Genomic DNA, 20,595 nt, shown 5'->3' on the forward strand with positions numbered 1-20,595 from the left:
GAAGAATATTGAAAAGTATGGCAAGCAAAGTTCCCCACCAGAAGCACAGTCACTGTGTTTTGGTGATTGGTGATTTTGTTTTGATACTGTAGACCAAGTGATTCAGTGAAGTCTGGCTTGCTCATATTTCTTAGGTGAAGAAAGGGTCTTGAAGGCATCTTCAAGTTCCTTGTCATTTTTAGTATTTTTCCATATGCATTGGACCTTCTCCAGGGCCAGAAATATGATGCCTTTCTAAAGAGTTATAGGTCTTTATTTCAAAGTCAAACAATTCAATACGTTAATGTTGAACATGCTAAAGACATTCATGAGACCCATAATAATCAACTTTTTCTGGATATGTGCAGACTGTACATGAAGAAATCAACAGAGACAGGTGGGTTACTTAAAGGCTAGGGCAGTAAAACAGCTTTGGAGGGTGTATGCAGCCCAGGTCCAGAGTCTTGGTGACTTCACTTGGACAGCTAACTTAAGTCCCCTGCCATTTCCTGTATGAAGATAGACTCCACAAGATCTTTTGATTCTTAAAAAAAAAAAAAAAATTCTTCTGGGACTTCCCTGGGGCTCCAGTGATTAAGACTCTGTGCTTCCAATGCAGGGGGCATGGGTTTGATCCCTGTGTGGGGGAACTAGGATCCCACATGCCATCCCCAACTCCCAAATAAATAAAAGGCTTTTCTGATTCAAACTGAGTGACAATATCTTTAGCACTGTTAACCTCAAGTATGTTCAGAAACTTTCACATAGTAGTATCAAAATAATGTGAACTTGGTAAGGTGGGATATTATCTGTGGTTTATCCTCAATGAACAGAATTCAATTCCAAGACTTGCAGGTGCTCATAGCCTGGAGATTCCCCGCAGGCCCTGCGATGCTCCAGGGCAGTGAGGTGGGAAGGTAGATTTGAACTTCCAATTTCAGATTCATTGTATACTTCCAGCTAAACTCTAGTCATATGAATCTTTCTGAGTCTCAGTTTTCTTTTCCCTGAAACAAAATATAAAAAGCTGCTCCGTGTTCCTGTGAGGGGTTGAGGCAGGTTGCAGGGCATCTGCAGAACTTCACTCTGTGCTTATTATGATGCTGAATTTTTCCAGCAAGCCTTCTCCTTTTGTTTTCCTGTTGTTTTTCCCTCTTATTATTGATGTCAAAGAACTTTGCCTCAGCCTCCAGTTACTCTTGGAACTGATCCTCAAAATCCCAGAAGTCTGTGTTCATCAACCACCACGATATCGCTTTAATTTTAGGTAACAGTGAGGGTGCGCTTGTGTTCTGGAAGCTGATGTGCCTTCTCCTTTATGTGTCCGAAGTCCAGGAGGAGAGGCCAGGGCTTCGAGTAGTTTCCTATTGCTGCCACAGCCAATCCCCACAGACTAGTGGTTTGAAACACCACACGTTTATTAGTATCTGTCATCATTTTTGAACAGCACTTATTTGGCTGCGCTGAGTCTCCGTTGCAGTGTGTGGAATCTTCACTGTGGCACTCAGTCTCTCTAGCTGTGGCATGTTTGCTCAGTGGTTGTGGCACACAGGCTCTCCAGCTGCATTGCACATTTTTACACTTATAATTCTGTAAGGTAGGGGTCTGACATAGGTAAAATCCTTTCTTTCCTGGAGAAGAGAATTCATCCCCTAGCCTTCTGGAGACCCCCACCTTCCTTAAAACCAGCAGCGTGCTCTGTGTCTAACTATTGTCCCATTTCTTCTCTGATCACAGCTGGGAAAGAGTCTCCATTTATCCGGACTTGTGTGATTAGATGGGGCCCACTGGACAGTCTCCCTGTTTGAAGGTCCTTTATCTGAATCTCATCTTCAGGTCCCTTTCACTGTGGAAGAACGGTACCCACAGGTTCTGAGGACTTGGGTGGGCAGTCATGAGCATTATTCTGCCAACCTCACCGCCATCGTCTTTTGAGATGAGGAGATGTAAGGCTTAGGGATGGCAGAGAGGCCAGTGGATTGGGCCAACACCTATCCAAGAAGTAAGGTTAGAGCTGGTTTTGAGTGTAGTTCTCTTTGATTGTGGGTTCTATGTCCTTAGCCACTTTGCTCCATGCAGTTTTTATTCATAGAAGGGGCCACCCTCGATCCTCAAGTGATTTGGTATGCATTTGCATGCGATGTTTATGAAATGGGTTTCCTGCTGTAAGGGTCTGGTGTCTCAGGCCCCTGAAATGACGTGTTCCAAGGGAGGTGGAACTGTGTGGCCAGGTTCGGAGTTTTATTTATCGGTGGGTCGTCTTAGGTCGCAAAGGGTCGGACATGACTGAACAACTGCACTTTCACTTTAATCGTGGCTGTTATCCTAAATTCCCTCTTTTCTTGTGGACACTTTTTGGGTGAATGGACCACAAGAGTGATGGAATAATAACTGTCGAAATTAAAAATGAACTTTCAAAAACAGTCTACTTCATGGGCAGCGGTGAAGATTCCATCTGTTAAAATATGGGTTTGAGTCACGTTTCACAAATTGAAGAGCAAGACGTTTCCTTTATTTTTTGAAGGGCACGATAGAGTTTTTTAATATGTGATGTTTCTGTGAAGGTCTTGTTTTCTTTTGCTGTGCTACTGGGTATTCTTGTAGAGTAGATTTTCTAAAATTGTATATCCTTCCCAATTTAACACAAAATTACTTTATATCTGCACCTGGCACTTAAATTTTGATTTAAAAGAGAGCTGTAGAATTGTATGTTTTTGGCATATTGCAAATCACCAACTGTGATTCTGCCATTGAAATTCAAACAGCATTTGTTCATGACACAGTCCAGATTTCATAATACTTGTGTTTTCTAAAAATGCTGGAGATAATTATTGAAACTAATATGCGTGTGTAAGTTCTTCCATCATGTGTGGCATTTAAAGACTTGTTCTTTGTAATTTTCAATCTCCATTTTCGTTTGCAGAAAGGACTTTATTCTTAGGAGAACACACCATTGTGAAAAGTTAATAACAAAACTTGAATTTCATTTGCTGCCAATTAAGCGCCAAAATGTCAAAACTTAATATCTTCAAAATGCATATGAAGCCACACACCTTGTAAGAAGTCTGATGAAATTAAAATCAAGTACAGAAATTCAAAATCCTGATGAAGAGCTTGAAATGAATATTCTTAGCTTAGCAGGGTTACCAAGGAACCTTGACTTTTAGTTTTATTTCCCACACGGAAATTTTTAAATTGGATGTTACGAGAGGGATGAGCAATCTAGTGCAGAATCATCAAAGTATGGCCCATGGGTTAAGTTTGGTTCATTATCTGCTTTGTAAATAAAGTTTTATTTAAACACAGTAACTGTCATTTATTTATGTATTGTGGATGGCTATTTTCATGATAGAATGCAAAGTAGAATCGTGTGACAGAGACTATATGACTTACACAGCTCCAAAAATATTTAGTCTCTGTACATTTAGAAAAATGTTTGCTCACCTTGATCTGTAGAATGTCTATTTTTAATCAGAGGAGATGCTTGTGAGATAAACAGGTTGATAATGTATACATATATATACTGTTTGTGAAAACTAGTGTATACATACAAATACCTTTCCATTTTTTACAATTGCTAAGGATTTCTTTTCCCACTAATGTTGCTAATTATAAGGTTGAGTGGCCCAACTCCTCATCCGACTTTAATTTCTTCTTACCACTTAGCCTTCCTTCAGATTGTTTAATCAGCTAATTATATAAGATGCCACAGCAGGATTCTGAGCTTCCTGTTTGTCTACATATCTCTATGACCTTATGGTGGTTTGCTTTTTTGTCTTATGAATTGATGGTTGTAAATAGAATTAATTAAAACTGTAATTATAAATACTTTTCATCGTCTGTGAATTCTTCTCTCAGTCTGTTAGCTAAAAGGAGTTGAAAAGACTTGGGTTGGAAGCTGAAGGCTTGGTTCTTTTGGGGTGTGGTCCTGTCTCTTCTTTCCTTGGAAGGCTAAGATGAGTTTTCTAGGCATGAGATTGGAGGGTGAATGGCCAAGGTGTTCTGTGCCATAGAACTTTTGTCCTCTTTGAGATTTTAAAGAAGTGCTGCCACTGTTTAGTTGTAAGAAGAAATAGAGTGAGTTTAAATAGAGATAATTTATGCAGTACTTGGTAATACTGTATTATGAAAATTTTCAATTTTCAGAAAAGTTACAAAAATAGTACAGAGTGTTTTCATGTACTCTTCACCTATCCCTAATGTTAACATCTGACATAACCATAGTATCTTTATCAAAGTTAGGAAACGAACAGTGCTGTACATACCACTGTTAGTACCTACCACGAACTAATCTATAGCTCTCATCTGAATTTTGCCTCTTTTCCACTAATGCCTGTTTTCTAGTCCAGGATCCAGGCAAAGATCTCATACTGCATGCAGTTTGAATTCCTCCCCAGTCTCCTCCAAGGTGCACAATTTGGTCAGCCCTTTACTTTCCTGGTCTTGATATTTTTAAAGAATAGGAGTTATTTTATGGAATGTTCCTTAGTTTGGATTTGTCTGATGTTTCCTCATGATTAGACCAAAGTTATGTGTTTTGGGCAGGAGTACCATGGAAGTAACGTCATATACTTCTTGGTGTATTTTTCAGAGAGTACATGCTGTCAGTATGTCTTATTACTTAGCAAAATGCTGTCTGCCAAGTTTCTGCCCTGCAAGATATTATTTTCTCTTTTTAATTAAAAAGCATCTTATGGGGAGATGCTCTGAGATATGCCCACCTCTGATCATATTCTTGCAATTAATGTTAGCATCCACTGGTAGATCTTGCCTGCAACAGTTCTGACTGTGGAAATTGCCTAGTGATGATTTCTCTTAAATTTTTCCATGTTTACTAATTTGGATGCTCCAGTAAGGAAGAGCTGTCCATTCTCCATCATTTATTTCTTCGATTATTTGATTATATCATTATGGACTCAAGGACGTTTAGTTTTCTCTTGGGTTATAATCTAATGCTGTCATTATCTGTTTACAAGTGTCCCAGATGGCTTTGGTGATTCAGAGCTCCTTCAGGTTGGCCCCTGATTCCCTTAGATGTTCTCTTTAGCATCATACGGTGTTTCAGGCTCATCATGTATTTTTCTTACCCTGCCTCTGGAGTTAATGGTTTTTCTTCGGACTTCTAGTTCATTTACTGGAAAATCGTATTAGAAACCAAGATCTGGTCATTCGTAGCCATTGAGTCAGTAACTTGTAACTTGACATTGAAGCAATGTCCTTGCGTCAAGGATCTCTCAGTGGACAGAACTAGGACATACCTGTGTGGTCTGCACACCACACATGGACTCACATCCACCTGTGACTGCCTCCCTACCTGCTTATGAAAACCCTGAGTTCACATCGATGCCTCCGATTCGAATCGAATACTACAGTTAATTTCCTTTTTTTGTCACTTCTGTTTCTGAACTTGGTAAGAACTTTGGCTCTCATTATCCAAAATATTTTCTCCATTCATTCTTGAGGTGTGTGTGGAGGAGGAGGAGGAGGAGGAGGAGGAATGGTAATAGCAGTCATAATAGTAGGAGTAGCATGAATTTCTAAACCATGTGCTGTGGGAAACAAGCTTACTAACTGAATACAATATTTCTGTTCCTGCCCTTTTTCCTTTAGATGTACTTTAAACAGTGAAAATAATTTTCCAGAGTTGCTTAGTTCTTTTCTTCCCCACCCTTTTCTGTGTGGTTGTGTTTTTCATTTGTAACAGGTTTATTTGTTTGTGTTCCATTTTAGATTATCCGGCCTCCAGACCCCCACCTTGCCTCTTGGTTGATTTCAATTATGTATTTGTTTTAAATAGTTTAATTATTATGATGGCTCTAAGAGAGTTACAGAAAAATATGTTCAGGAAAGTGTCACCACCCCATTATCCTCATTACCTGCTCCCGTTCTCTTTCTTTCAGCCTTGTTCCCTCTAACTCCCTGTAGGCTACCAGCCTCGTTAGTTTCTTCTATCCTTCGTGTGTTTCTTATGCACCGTGAGCAGATGCTTTATGACAGTTCATATCCCCTTCTTCCCACATGAAGGGCCCCTTATTACCCTATGCTGTGTATACTACATGTCGTATATATGTATATGCATTTATATATAGGTATAAGCACTTTCTCATCCACTTGATATACTATCTACAAAAAGATTTAAATCCACTCGATCCCCTTTAGCATTCTGTGATACAAAACCATTGTGTTATTTTCCACCTGCATAATTTTGGATATGACATGTACAACTTAGAAATGTAAAAGTATCAAAACCCAGCGTGAGCCTATTTCTCTGAAGTCCCTCTTCCTAAAATGTAACATTCCTGGGTGCGTAAATCTCACTATCCACACCAAAGACCGTGTAAGTTTGGGGTTGTCCTTTTACACGCCTTTGTGTATAACTGCAGATTCACCTGTCATTTCTAGCTGGTAGCCGTGTTTGATGAGCAAGACCCACACCACGGAGGCGATGGCACCAGTGCCAGCTCCACGGGCACCCAGAGCCCAGAGATACTCGGCAGTGAGCTCGGCACCAGCGTCTCAGCCTTCCAGCCTTACCAAGCAACAAGTGAGATCGAGGTCACCCCTTCAGTCCTGCGTGCGAGTAAGTGCGTATTTCATCTTCATTTACAGGGATGCCAACCTTTGTTATTCAGGCATGCTCCTGTGAATGGAATTCATTATCTGTTTAAAATTGATTAAGTTTAGAATCTGCAAATGCCTTTTGCAAGAGAGATAAGTAAGATTCTTTACATTTTTGGATTGAGCTTAGATTACTTTGGACTGGTAAACTTTTAATAGCTCACTAAAGATCAATAAGGATAATATAAGGTTATATTACTTGAATTTTTCTTCCTATGTATTTTGTCTGAATGCTAGAACAAATGGAAGTTATCAAAAGCCTTCCATTGAAACAAAGCAGAGCATGTTTGATTGACAGTCAACTTGGTTATAATCGTTTCTTGATCTTTATCTGGAGGGGGTCAGCATTATCTTCAGGGATCTGGAAGAGCTGCTATGAGATACCATCTCAAAGAAAGAAAATATCAGACTTAGTGAGTTTATAGCAGAAATCCTAGGATGCAGAGTGCCCAAGTTCCAGGAAACTAGCTTGAAGAGTTCTATACCACTCCGGCCATCCCTTCACTTCTTTTACTCACAAATGTGAAGAATGTCTGCTAAATATAATATTTAGTGTTTGTAATTGTATAATCTTATCATTGAGCAGTTGGTAAGAGAAAGAAGGCCTATTTCAAGAAATTTATGTTAGAAATCACTTATCTTTTAGGCACATCTAATTTAGAAACATTTAAGTTTTCAAGTAGAAAATTTAATCTTGTGTGATATTACTGGTAGTTTTCAGTGGATCTTCACGTAGAGATATGGAATGATATATAAAAGTGATATATAGAATATAGTTAGATAATTTTGAAAATATGCAGTTTTTTCTTGCAAAATGTATCTTTGTCCCCACTTTCTGTATTGGTAGCAGTCTATAGCATCTTGGTAATTTGCTTCTAGATGTTTATAAACTATTTCTGCTTCCACTGTCCCTTGAAGATATATAGGTATATATATATATATTAATATATAACTATATAATATCTCCATATTTCTATCTATCTATGGAGAATAAGGAAAGAACATCAATTTAATAGTTAACACATCTGATGGTCCAAAATGTGATATGATGTGTACCATGTATGGTATATGAAGTAATATGTAGGGTGTGCACAGGTCATTTTCTTTTATTATATACTGACTCATAAATCCATGCTTCAGTGATTATCTGCTTGGAGCAGATGTGTGTAAAAAATGGATTGCCTGGTTTCAGTTTAAAGAAAATTTTAATGAAATAATATTGTAACTATTCATCGGTGCCTGATGTTTGGAAAGCAGTGTCTTTATGTGAGTAATTACACCAATATATATATAATGAAGTACAGAGTTTTTTTGTTGTATTATTGTTGTAGTTTTTTTATTCATGTGTTTTATATAGCAAGATGCACCTTAAATTTAGATATATGCTGGAAGAAAGTCCAGTCCTATCTTTAAGTTTGGAAGAATTTGAATGGCTTGTTGCCCATCCGTTTGTATCTTTTGACTTCACTGATTCAACAAAATTTCTATACCACCACCACCCACATTTGGCTGGCTCTGTGTGTTAAAATTTATATGCTGTTTTCACCCCCAAACATCTCTTTTACCTTGTTTTTATTGAGAAAAGGAAGCTATATTTGAAGTGTATATGTTGTCTTGTAGCCACCAGTGGGAAAATACACAAATATTAAGAACAAGAAGCTCTGACTTTTATTTACTAAGGTTATTTAGATTTTATGTCCTTGGCAGGCATTGGGTAAAATGCATGTTAAACATGTACTAAATACAAGGTTTGATGACGTTACTCAATACATGAGAGTCATTTTCGATAGTATTAATACTATTCATTCAGAAATAAAACAAGGGTCAGTCAGTGCTGGCCAGGCTTTGTGCTAGCCGATCAGAGTCTAGGGCTGAGTTAGTAAGTCTTTGCTATCAAGGAGTTTATGTTCAGTGATCTTCCTCATTTTCAGGTATGAGAGGAAAGAAACCAACAATATGTAGAGATCTGTTCCATCATGCAATAATCAACTGCAGTTAGAGGCATAGTTAACACAAGATTTCAGATAAATAAGCTTCAATACTTATCTTGAAGAAATAAAGTGATGATTTTTCTATGAGTTAATTCACTCATCTCTTTTATTCTATAAGGAACTGATGGAAGCTAAGAAAACTCTACAAGTATCATTGTCTTCTGATGTGAGAAAAAAAATGAAAATGTTTTCTTTTTCTCCCAAAGTTTACTTTTCCTCTTCTGATTAAAAAATATCAAGACATTTGGGCCTCCAGAAGTGCTGTGTACCCTGGGCATTGGATCTTCTCTGCCACAGTGGAGAAATCCAGAGGTTTTCAGGCCAACAGAGCCATTTTAAGGAGTGGCAAATGAGGAAGGTGATGATTTGACAGCAGACACTTCAAGCTGTTGTTCTGGGATCTCTTGGCATCTCTTCTGTGTTCTTCAGTCATAGATAGGTATACTTTGATTTAATGATAACCAGTTCTTTCTTTTTTTTTTTTTAAACAGACTTTTGATAAGTTTGAGAGTCTATTGTACTTTACACTTTTAACATGAGCTTACTCTGAAGACACTCCTTTCTAGAACACGGTTTAGAGTATTTATGGTTCAGAAAAAGTAAGGCGAAACCACGTCAACCGCGATCAGTGGCCTTGCTCAGCCTCGGTTCCTTCATCTCAGGGTACCTGGCCTAGGACCGTGAAGAGTAAATGAGATGCTTGAACTCTTGATAGTGTCTGACACATGATGAACACTAGAGTAACGGGAAATTGTAGAGAGGGGATGGTGATAATGACGTCTCTTGAGTGCAGACCCAGTTCTGGATGTTCTAAAGGTTTGAGGAGTTACAGAGCCCAAGTATAGAGAATGTGTCTTCCTGGATAGAACATATTGCCTTTCTTGGTGGGGTGGGGTGGAGTACTCACATGTGGAGTGAAATTGGAACTGTGTTCTCCTAACCTCACAGTTCTGTGATAGATACCTAGCTTCCTCTGTTTTTCATGTTCACAAATCCAGATTTAGATTTTACTTACTGTGCTTAGGGGCACAATTTTTGGAGCAGATCATTGAGACCAAGTCTTATTTTTCTCACTCTATGATGTTTTTTTGTAAAAAAAAAAAAAAAAAATTCTAAAGGCTGTTTATAGGGCCAGACTTTCTGAGGGTAGTCTAGCTCTAGAGTGCTGACAGCATTCCTTTTCACCCCAGAATGCTGATTTAGTATTTCCTTTGGAAGAGCCAGACTAAAGATTCAAGATACCTTGGCAGTGGCATTTGCCCCAGTGATGGAAAAAGTCCTAGAAATAAAATTGCTCTAGAAGTTCTGAGAAACAAAGTATCTGATTAGATTGACTTTTAACATTTTAACTTTTTTGAGCTATTTTAATTTTATAGTGAATTTTTACCATTTCTGGCAAAATGGTGCTGTGTAACTAGTTGGTAAGATTTTATGAGCTCCCTGGCTTTTAGAACTTACGGAGACATCAACAATTGCTATACAAGCTTGTGTTATGAAGTTAGCCCCCCTGCCTCTTTCTTGAGCTCTAAATGTTTTTTCTTACTCAAGAATATACAGATTGGTTTTCTCTTGCTAGGAGATCTAAGATCTTTGGTTTAGAGATCTAGCCTCTTATCTGGTATTAGAATACTATTTTCCAGATTTAATTTAAATATGTATTGAAAATAGAAATAATATTCCTATTGTATTTCCTTTTAACTTGTGAAGTGGAGCATGGCATACAAATGGCATTCTCAGTATTTCAAATAATTACCTTCTTACTGTGCAAGTTCTATTCAGCCTATAAAACTCATCCAGTTTTGTTGTAGATGCAATCTGATTATTACATGTTGACAAGGTCATATATCTATTAATTGGATTGGAGATGGGATACAAAATTGCTGTAATTATTGTAATTTTCTAGCTAATTGCAGGGTTGGTGGTGAATATTTTACTTCTGCAAAATGGAAAACAGTATTCCATCAGAAGTTGTTCTATGGGGTTTCAGACATTTTGTTTCATATCTTTGGTGCTTTTTGCCCACAAAGTACCTCTTTTGTATCTATTTTTTGTGTATCAGTCCGCCTTTGGATGTCAGAGTGCTCATTGGCAGGCATCAGTGGAAGCAGCAAAGGCAGAGAGCCTGGAGCACTCACTGCCTCTTTGTTCTGGTTGCCACGGTACCTCTATTGTTTATTTATAAATTCGAGCACTCTCCTTTCAGACTTAAAATCAAGGTTGAATGGGTCATATCCAATTGGAAGAGGGCTCCTCCGCTCTGCTCTGTTGTCACCTGTGCACTCAGAAATACTCCCCAAAATGAACAGTCCTCACTCCATTCACATTGTTTATGTTCTTTTTTGGCATGAATAATTAAATGAATTATTGGTCAGCCCATTTCGCACTGTAATATATGGCTTATTTTGCATATCATCTCTTTTTTGTGTGTTTTTTGCTTCATTTAAACTAACCAGCTTTTAAGAGCTGCAAGCTGAATTGACATTTTAAAAATAATGGTGTGTACACAAGGTGAGTGTGTTTGGAGAGTTCCTGGTGGGTGGGGGCCGGGTTACTGAAGGGGGTGTTGGAAGCTCACTACCTAGGATGGTGCAAGCAGGCTGATGTTTATTCCCTGCTGGAGTATAAACTGGAGGCGCAGGTGAAAATTGCCAGGCCTAATGAGCAATTTGGCAGATAAGACGGGCTGTCAGGCGACAGCAGTTCAGCAGCAGGCGTAGTCTGCAGACCAAGATGCTTGTTCCAGAGACAGCATTTCAATACCATAAAGAAAGCTTTTTCGGTTGGTATCTGGTGTGGCAAACATGTTTATTTCATCCGTCGATTTTCCAGTGAAGTAACCAGACATCAACATATGGCGATTTTGGTTGCAAAATTATTGTTAAACTTGCCTTTTCATACGGTTCATCCATTTAAAAAAGAAAAAAAGGCCAATGTATGTTTCCCCCACACCAGCACACAAGAAATGTTAGGTTTTAAAATGGTGATAAAATGTAAGCCATCCTTGCTTCCTTGGGCTGAAGCATTTTGTCTGTGGTCTTTAAGTTGGAACTTAACAGTCAACCAAGAAACAGTGTAGTCTTTTCAGCAAACTGTGTCATTTATATCTGCTTCTTTAACCCAAGAATCCTTTCCTTCCATGCAGCACATGAAAGTCTAGGCATATGGATGGCTTCTCCCTACAGAGGCTCTCAGTGTATTGTAAAAGGGATGCTGGGACAGGTTTCCGTATCCTGGGAGTGCAGGGGCAGTCCCTTGGGAAACCACCAGGTCCCTCTCCCCTACTTTACCATCAGGCATCTGAGGCTCAGCAGAGTGAACTAACACAGGCTGTACTGACAGTGGAGTTATTGCTGAAAATGCATGGATACTTACTGTACACCAAGGTCCCTTTGTGACATTTTAAGATACGAGACTTGGAGTCAGAGCACTGTTGCGCTTCCTGTCTGACACCAGTATTTCCCAATATCTTTCAGCAGAATAAACACTTGTTTACTACATTGTTTAACTGCATTTCTGTGAAGTACTTAATTAAAAAAGAAAACCCTCCACGCATCACATGTGTACAATATTTTACCCTTAATGATGACTGTGGACCATGGGGAGGAGGAGTATATTTTAGAACTTCTCTGCCTCAGGTGGTCAGCTGGACTTTGGACTGTAGTCAGCAGGCGATCCTTGGTCAGTGAAAAGGTTTCCTGCAGGGGTCACAGCACCGCCTGTGTGTGGTCTCCAAACTCTAACCTTAGAGAGCTGGACACCGGTGCATGGAGCTCTCTGTGTCTGTCGCACCTGCTGAAATCTAGGGAAGAGCAGTTTTACAGATTTCCCACCTCTCCCTACCCCCGAGCCCAAGATTTCCCCATGGTCCAATCACCTCTGTATTCTTCACTTCTTTTCGTCCTTGGCTAGTATATTTTATTTGACCCTAAAGTCTTGCCTTGTACTCTTGTCTTTGTATGGGAATATACCTTATGTGCCCAATGTTTATCTGTTTATCGTGTACAGAAACAGTTACTGACACTTGAAAATTGGTAAAAGTGATATAGCTATGAATACGTTAAGAAAGTACAATTTAAATCGAAGCAAGAAAGCCCATTTTCACATCGCAATAAGAAGTGCATTACAGAGAGAAAATAATTGTATGAAAATGTTTGAGCAGACACAATTGGATTGTAAACAAGCTTTCTTTTTCATTTTCATCCTCCATTCTAACCAGGTATCTAGATTCTTTTTTCTATTAGCGGATGTCACAGGGAGACCCATATGTGGATTATTTTGTCAGCATGGAAGCCTGGCAGATAACATCTTTTCTTCTCTTCTTGTTGCACTTGATATAGATCTCTTGTATAGCTCTTCTTGAAACGGTGTTTGCTTATTTATTCTTTCATTGCTTTTAATGTCAGAAATGGCCTTGTGTTCCTCATCCTGTTTGCTCCTGTCTGCAGCTAGAGACCAACTTCATCTCTCAGAATCCTTGTGTGAGTCCCAAATGGGGAGGGACCCAGAGGCAGGGTGATTTTTAAAGGCACTCCTGAGGTCGTCACCCCCTTCTGCCTTTTTCCTGGAATGGAAAGCTAGTGATCTCTGTGGTGGCCACGTTTTGAAGAAAAACTAACATGTCTAAAATCACTGTATGAATTCATTAAATTATTTTGCATTTACAAATTTCATTTATATTGATGTTTGAGTTAATTTAATTATTGTTTAACACTTCATTGCCTACATTTCAGCAAATTATCTTTCTCCTTAACAAAGAGCCTGGGCACTGTAGTATGTGGGCATAGTGGCATGAGTGCTTGTGGCCCCAGACACACATGAGAGAGGACAGTGAGATCATATCTATCCAGCACTTTCTGTGGCTTAGAGCTGATGCTTCTGTTACGTAGTTCCCTCCTGTTGGCATTTGACAGGACTTAAATGAGTCCAGAATTTTCATAACAGCAAAAAGGGGACTGTGCATCTGTTTACCAAACCCTCCTGTTTCCCTCTCTTGGTCTCAAAAATGATCCAGACCATGGACCTGGCTTATTTTCAGATACTGTCACCCTGCTTGTTCCTCAGTGGAATGCCTTTCCATTTGCGTTCTCTCTAAAATTTGTAGAAAGCTTTCTATCTCTACATTTTTCTACATCACCCTATGTTTTCTGTCTGTTCTGAAGATTAAGCAATCTCGATATGTTCTTTTTCAGCTCTTTCTTACAGGGTCAAGGGTAAATACAGCAATGACAGCTTGTTGCCTGGGCTGCAGTTCTGTTTTGACAGTATTATATAAGTTTTCTTGTCTTTATAGTGGTACCATAGTAATAAGTGTATGGTTAGGATTGGCCAAAATGTTCGTTGGGTTTTTCCATACAATCTTTTAGAAAAACTCGAATGAACTTTTTGGGCCCATCCAATATGTACACACACATATACAGCTGATACTTAGTGAGGTTATATGAGGAAGGAGAATAGGAGTAGCATGTACCTTCAGGAAAATAATCATTTTTGTAGAGATAATTCATGTGTTCAAAGATGGAAGACTGCAGCTGGATCCATCTAGGGCTAATCGTAATATGGAAAGGGCAGGAGCCAAAGGGCATTTCAGATTCCTGCTAGATTAGTCAACCCATCATCACTTTTAATTAAAATGTCAATTTGTGCCATAGCTGATCTACTGGTTAATTTGTTATTTAGATCAGCTTGAGAAGCATTTATTTCAAATACAGAATTTGTGTTAATGCATTGGAAAAAAATATTCTCTTGCTTGGCAGAGATGTTACAGCCTAAAGATTTATGATTTAGAACAACAAAAACCAGCTGGTGATCAGTTTGCATAAGTAGTATAGGGTTATCTACTAATGCTGGATAATAACTGTTTGTTTTATAACCAGAGTCAGGAAGTTGGGAGTGGGAGGCAGAAGCAAGGTCAATGATGAGTCACTGGGACGTCCCTGGTGGTCCAGCGGTTAGGAGTCCATGCTTCCACTGCTGAAGGCACAGGTTCAATCCCTGGTTAAGGAACTAAGATCTGCATGGCTTCTAGGATGATTACATAAATTAATGGAACTTGTGAGTACTAGATGTAATTTTCATTCTTGAACCTCCATATCACCTCACGTCCAGTTCACATTCTTGAGCTCTCCTAGGAGTTTCTAATAATTCTGCTTTGAACAGAGGTGTTGAAGTGACTGAAGACCACTTCTACTAACCCTTCATGGGCTCATTCATCTAAAGACGTTTTATTTTATGTTACCGCACCTTCTTCGTTTGCTTGTAAAGAAGCGGATTGTTAGGCATTTACTAAATTTTTTTAAAAGTAAGAAACCTTTTCTAAAACCCAGTGCTCCTTCCTGTTTCTGGGTTTCCTGATAATGCTGCTTTATTTTGTAACTGCTTATGTTCCTCTCTGGCAGTTCAGCTGCTGCATAATGAAATGTGATAAAAGACTCTTTATAACTTTGAACATAAAATTTCAACTGATCCAAGTTCAAATGTGTGTTTGATCTCTTAATTTTATTTACAAGGGCTAACATTCCTTTAATAGGATTTTTTTTTACACTGAAGAAATGTTTGATAACATTTGCAACTGAACACAATTTTATATATATTTCAATATTCCTACATTCTCAAAGACTGTAAATTTATATGAAAACTTTGCAAACAGTCATGTGTGGGGCTTCCCTGGGAGCTCAGTTGGTAAAGAATCTGCCTGCAACGCATGAGACTTGGGTTTGATTCCTGAGTGGGGAAGATCCCCCGGAGAAGGGAATGGCAACTCACTTCAGTATTCTTGCCTGGAGAATTCCTTGAACAGGGGAGCCTGGCAGGCTACAGCCCAGGGGTTGCAAAGAGTCAGACACGACTGAGTGACTAACACTTTCAGTTTTCTTCATTTATATCCTCAATTGGATATGCTTGACGCAATCCTCTATTAGTGTAGAAAATTGAGACCCTTAATTAGAAAAAATATCTACTGAAAACGCATCTAAAATGACCACTCTCTGTTTGGTGGTTACATCATCCATCTTTGTTCTCTTCCTTTATTATCAAGACGTACTGAGCCACTGCATTCGTGTTACATCTTACTATAAGACTCAGTTGTTTCGGAGGAGAAGTCTGGTTTAGCTATAGGTGGTTGTGGTCACCTTACCAATTTTAAAGACAGAGTATATACTTAGGGGCAAAAACATTTTGAGCTACAAATAGAGTAACTGCTCGTGGCACAGTGTTATTCTCTGGAGCTTGGCTATTGTAGACCTTGATTCCCATTTACTTATTTACAGCAAATGATGCTTCACTCTCATGGGTAACACAAATGCTGGTGTGTGGAATCTACCTTCCTATGCAAGGGTCAGTGCTGTCAAGACAGTGGTGTACTGTGCATGTCTGGAGAAGGTGTGTGTGTATGTGTGTGATTTGCAGTGATTCTTGTCTTTGTTTTTGTATTTTCCCAAGTACTGCCCTTTTGGGCTGACAGAAAACTGAATTTTAATATGGACTTTTAAACTTCAAATGTCCATAGCAATATTAAAGAATATTACATAACGTGAAGATATTTCTCATAAAATTAATGGGACAGTTTTTTTTTTTCTTCTGTATGACAAATATGTTACATTTCTAAATAAATGAAATGTCTGTCTAGATTTTTTTCTTCATTTACTCTCATAAACTCTGCCCTTGGAATAAGTACACATCAGACTTTTGAGGAAGTTATTAATCAGATGAAGCTAATAAACAGTGAAGACTGTCTACTTGTGACTGGTTTTTATAATTTGCTTTCAATTTCTATGGGTTCTAAGCTTTAATGCTTTTATGCTACTCATATTTGAAAAATTTGATTTTTTTCCCTGTCTGCTCGTCTGCTAACTGTATTGGTAACTATTACATTTTTAAGCATTTTCTCATAATAAACTTTAAGACATCAAAGTAGTGTAAGAATATTTTTCACTTCTCTACCACTACTTACTGTCTGGCACTCCATTGCTGCTTGAAAAGGTCTACTAGGTGTGTGATGGGAAAATGCAACTGCTTTATATCTGGACATTGATTTTGGTCAAATGCGCTTCATCTTTCAGAAAAATGGGAGAAATTAGGCTGCAGTAGCACTTTACCTTTTCAAAATCAAGGCACAGCTGAGTAAATGGGGTTCAGGGGCCACACCTGGACCCGCTGATCATGTTGTTAAACTTCTTGCTGCTTCTTAGCCCTGTACTTTGTGAGAAGCAGCATTTTAAGAGGCTTGACTTAGCAAATCTTTTCGGGGAAACCGAGCCTCTTCTGAACAAATGCATAAAGTCTGCACAGTCTGTTTGGAGGAGATGCATTCAGTTGTAGCACACAAAATATTAAAGAGGCTGTCATGATGAATATGCAACTTTGCATAGATTTTTAAAAAATTTAATCCTAATTGAGAAAAAAAGACTATTACTCAGTATCATTACATTGCTTATTTTCACTTGTCTTTATAATTTTCAGTATTGCAAGGTCACTTGTCTTCTGTTCAGTCTTTCATCATAGACGATTTCAAGCACATACATGATTAAAGAGAATAGTGTAAGGAAATGCCATGCCCCACTCTCAGTTCTAACAGTTATCAGTTGGTGGCCAGTCTTGTTTCATCTGTACTCCCCCAAATAGCATTATTTCAAAGTAAGTTCTAGATCTTATATAATTTCTTGTGAAGATATTTCAGTACTGTGTTTATTTCTAAAAAGTAAAACTTTAAATATATAACCTTATATAATACTTTCTTAATGCTATGTAATGTGATATTAGTATTAAAATTACTCTATTTTGTAAATGTAGTTTTTCTATTTGGCTTGTTTAAATCAGTGTCTTGGGAAAATCCACACAATACATCTGATTGATGTTTCTTTTGGTCTGTGAGTTCCTCTTTCTGTGTGTGTCTGCATGTATCTATACATGGGTATGAGTATATGTACACACACACACACGCACACACACTGCAGTTTATTCCTTGGACAGTTTTTCCTGTGGTTTTCCTCTGCCAAACCCATCATTAGAAAAGATCCTGGTGCTGGGAAAGATTGAAGGCGGGAGGAGAAGGGGACGACAGAGGATGAGATGGTTGGATGCCATCATGGACTCAATGCACATGAGTTTGACCAAGCTCTGGAAGATGGTGATGGACAGGGAAGCCTGCTGAGCTGCAGTCTATGGGGTTGCAAAGAGTCAGACCCAGCTGAGTGACTGAACAACAGTGAACGGCAACATCCCTGGGGCATCTGCTGTTTCCTCACGGACCCTGTGCTTCTTGTAACCTGGTAGTTATTAGGTGTCTTGATTTGTTTCTGGTTTGAATCTCTGACAACAGCGTCTCTGGGTGCTATTGTGTGGTTCACTCAGGAGACACATACAGCCTGGTTGTTGGTTCTCATTTTGTGATATTAACAGCATTGGTAATTTTTGCTTAGATCTATTATTATTTTTTTTTAATGTTTGCAGTGTGTTGATATTCCAGTTCTTTCACTTATTGGCCACATTATTTCTATAAAATCTTTTTGTCAACTGGTTTGTTACTCTGAGATACCCTATGTCCAAGAAGAACAGACCAAATACCTAATTCTGTCTCTGTATTAGTTTCCACAATAACATGTTTGTTTCTTTGGTTGGCATTCTCCTGGTTTCATTTTTTCCTGTTTCCCTCTTTACAACAGCCACAAGAGCTCATAAACTCTAGTATAGTTCTTGTTTGTGTCTGCTCTGATATTGTTCAGATCATCCATATTTGTAGTGATGTGACCTCTCTAAACTGGGTCCTGAGAGCCCTTCATGACCCCATCCTCACTTTCTGCCATGAAATGTGTTCCATGCTCGTCTTAGATATTTTCTGCCCTACATCTGCCGTCAGTCACTTCCTGAAGCAGCCTTGTCCTTTTAATAGGGAAAGGTATTCAGAGACTGCTGTGTGGGTACATTGGTTTTATTTTGCTAAGCCTAAAAGTGACTTAAAATTAAGAGCATCCTGGTCTAATTTCAGTTTTCAAAGTGGTGCCTCGAAGTGTCTGATGATTTGATTATTTGAGAGTGAGTCTTTCCAGTGATACTAGTCAGCGTAGGTTGTTCATGGCAATTCCAGGTTTCCTTTATTTGGGTGGTCGAGTTTTATGGTAACTGTAAGACTGGGATTGTGAGTTTCCTGGTGGTCCAGTGGTTAGGACTGCATGCTTTCACTGCCAGGACCCAGGTTCAGTCCCTGATTGGGGAACTGAGATCCTGCAAGCTGTGAGGTGTAACTGGGGCGGGGGCGGGGGGGAGGGCTCTGCCGTGTTTCCCTGGGCACTGTGACCGCGAGTGTGATGAGGTCGTCCTTGGCAGGTGTCAGAAGCATTGGTGGACATTGTGCTTGGCTGTCGGTAGATGCCAGCACTCAGAGCTGCCGGCACGCTGGTATTTGCAGGGAGTCCCTCAAAAGGAATCCAGGGTGTTTGTATCATGATCAGCAGCCAGTGTTTTCATTTTTATTGTAGTTATTGTTCAAGTTGTGAAGAAGAAATGGCCTCTCAGTTAGTGAATTTGACGCTATCTGTGCCCCTGGTGAAAGTAAGTGGCCAGAGGATGACTCCAGATCCCTGTGCCATCTCTGGTGGGCACTCTAGGGGAATATGGCCTTGGCCAGGGATGCTGGAGTTTGGAGAGGCCTGTTGTAACTGTCACCAAGGGTGGTGCTGTCCCCAGCTCTCACAGCCTCACCAGGTTCTGTGACTTCACGACCTGCTTTCGAGCTTCCAAGGATGGTGCTGCTGGTGGTCTCTGCAGTGGGGTCATGAATGGGGATGTGGGGAAACAGAATATTAGAACTTATCGTTAGTTTATTTTTTACTTTATTGTATTCAAGAATTTACCATTTCTTGTATGTGGTTAATAGTGCCTCTATTAGTTGAGCATGCATTTTAATAATAAACAAAGACCTGCATGCTCAAGATTTTGCTGTTAGTGCTCTATTGTCAGGAAAGCAGAGCTCCTGGGCCTCTCTATGGCTGTTCTCTCCTTGTCCTCTGTGGGGCAGTCCTGCAGTCCATTCTGCAATAGCAGGAGTGATTGTTGTAACGCCTACATCTCATCCATTCACCCCATTGCCTCAAAACCTTCCATGGCTTCCCGACATTGTAAAATACAGTTAACATCAGTAACATCTGCTGCTGCTGCTAAGTTGCTTCAGTCGTGTCCAAATCTGTGTGACCCCATAGACGGCAGCCCACCAGGCTCCCCCGTCCCTGGGATTCTCCAGGCAAGAACACTGGAGTGGGTTGCCGTTTCCTTCTCCAATGCATGAAAGTGAAAAGTGAAAGTGAAGTCGCTCAGTTGTGTCTGACTCCTAGCTACTCCATGGACTGCAGCCTACCAGGCTCCTCCATCCATGGGATTTTCCAGGCAAGAGTACTGGAGTGGGTTGCCATTGCCTTCTCCCATTAGTAACATCACTTCATGGTAAACAAATGGGGAAACAGTGGAAACAGTGGCTGACTTTATTTTTCTGGGCTCCAAAATCACTGCAGATGGTGACTGCAGCCATGAAATTAAAAGATGCTTACTCCTTGGAAGGAAAGTTATGACCAACCTAGACAGCATATTAAAAAGCAGAGACATCACTTTGTCAGCAAAAGTCTGTCTAGTCATGGCTATGGTTTTTCCAGTGGTCATGCATGGATGTGAGGGTTGGACTATAAAGAAAGCTAAGTGCCGAAGAATTGATGCTTTTGAACCGTGGTGTTGGAGAAGACTGTTGAGAGTCCCTTGGATTGCAAGGAGATCCAACCAGTCTGTCCTAAAAGAGATCAGTCCTGGGTGTTCATTGGAAAGACTGATGTTGAAGCTGAAACCCCAATACTTTGGCCACCTGATGCGAAGAGCTGACTCATTGGAAAAGACCCTGATGCTGGGAAAGATTGAAGGTAGGAGGAGCAGGGGACAACAGGGGATGAGATGGTTGGATGGCATCACTGACTCAATGGACATGAGTTTGGGTGGAGTCCGGGAGTTGGTGATGGACAGGGAGGCCTGG

At 39.6% G+C, this 20,595-nt stretch overlaps 1 protein-coding gene across 21 annotated transcripts in view; it reads left to right on the forward strand.

Moving 5' to 3' along the window:
• PARD3 (par-3 family cell polarity regulator) overlaps window positions 1-20,595 on the forward strand; it is a 573,907-nt gene that overhangs the window by 213,419 nt on the left and 339,893 nt on the right. For all 21 annotated transcript variants that reach the window (XM_018057066.1, XM_018057067.1, XM_018057053.1 and 18 more), the window contains one exon: window positions 6,382-6,559. In XM_018057066.1, coding sequence (XP_017912555.1) covers window positions 6,382-6,559 — 178 coding nt within the window. The remainder of the gene's footprint in view (window positions 1-6,381; window positions 6,560-20,595) is intronic.

Source organism: Capra hircus, chromosome 13 (assembly GCF_001704415.2).
Source record: "Capra hircus breed San Clemente chromosome 13, ASM170441v1, whole genome shotgun sequence".
In the NCBI taxonomy this organism is placed as follows: Eukaryota; Metazoa; Chordata; class Mammalia; order Artiodactyla; family Bovidae; genus Capra; species Capra hircus.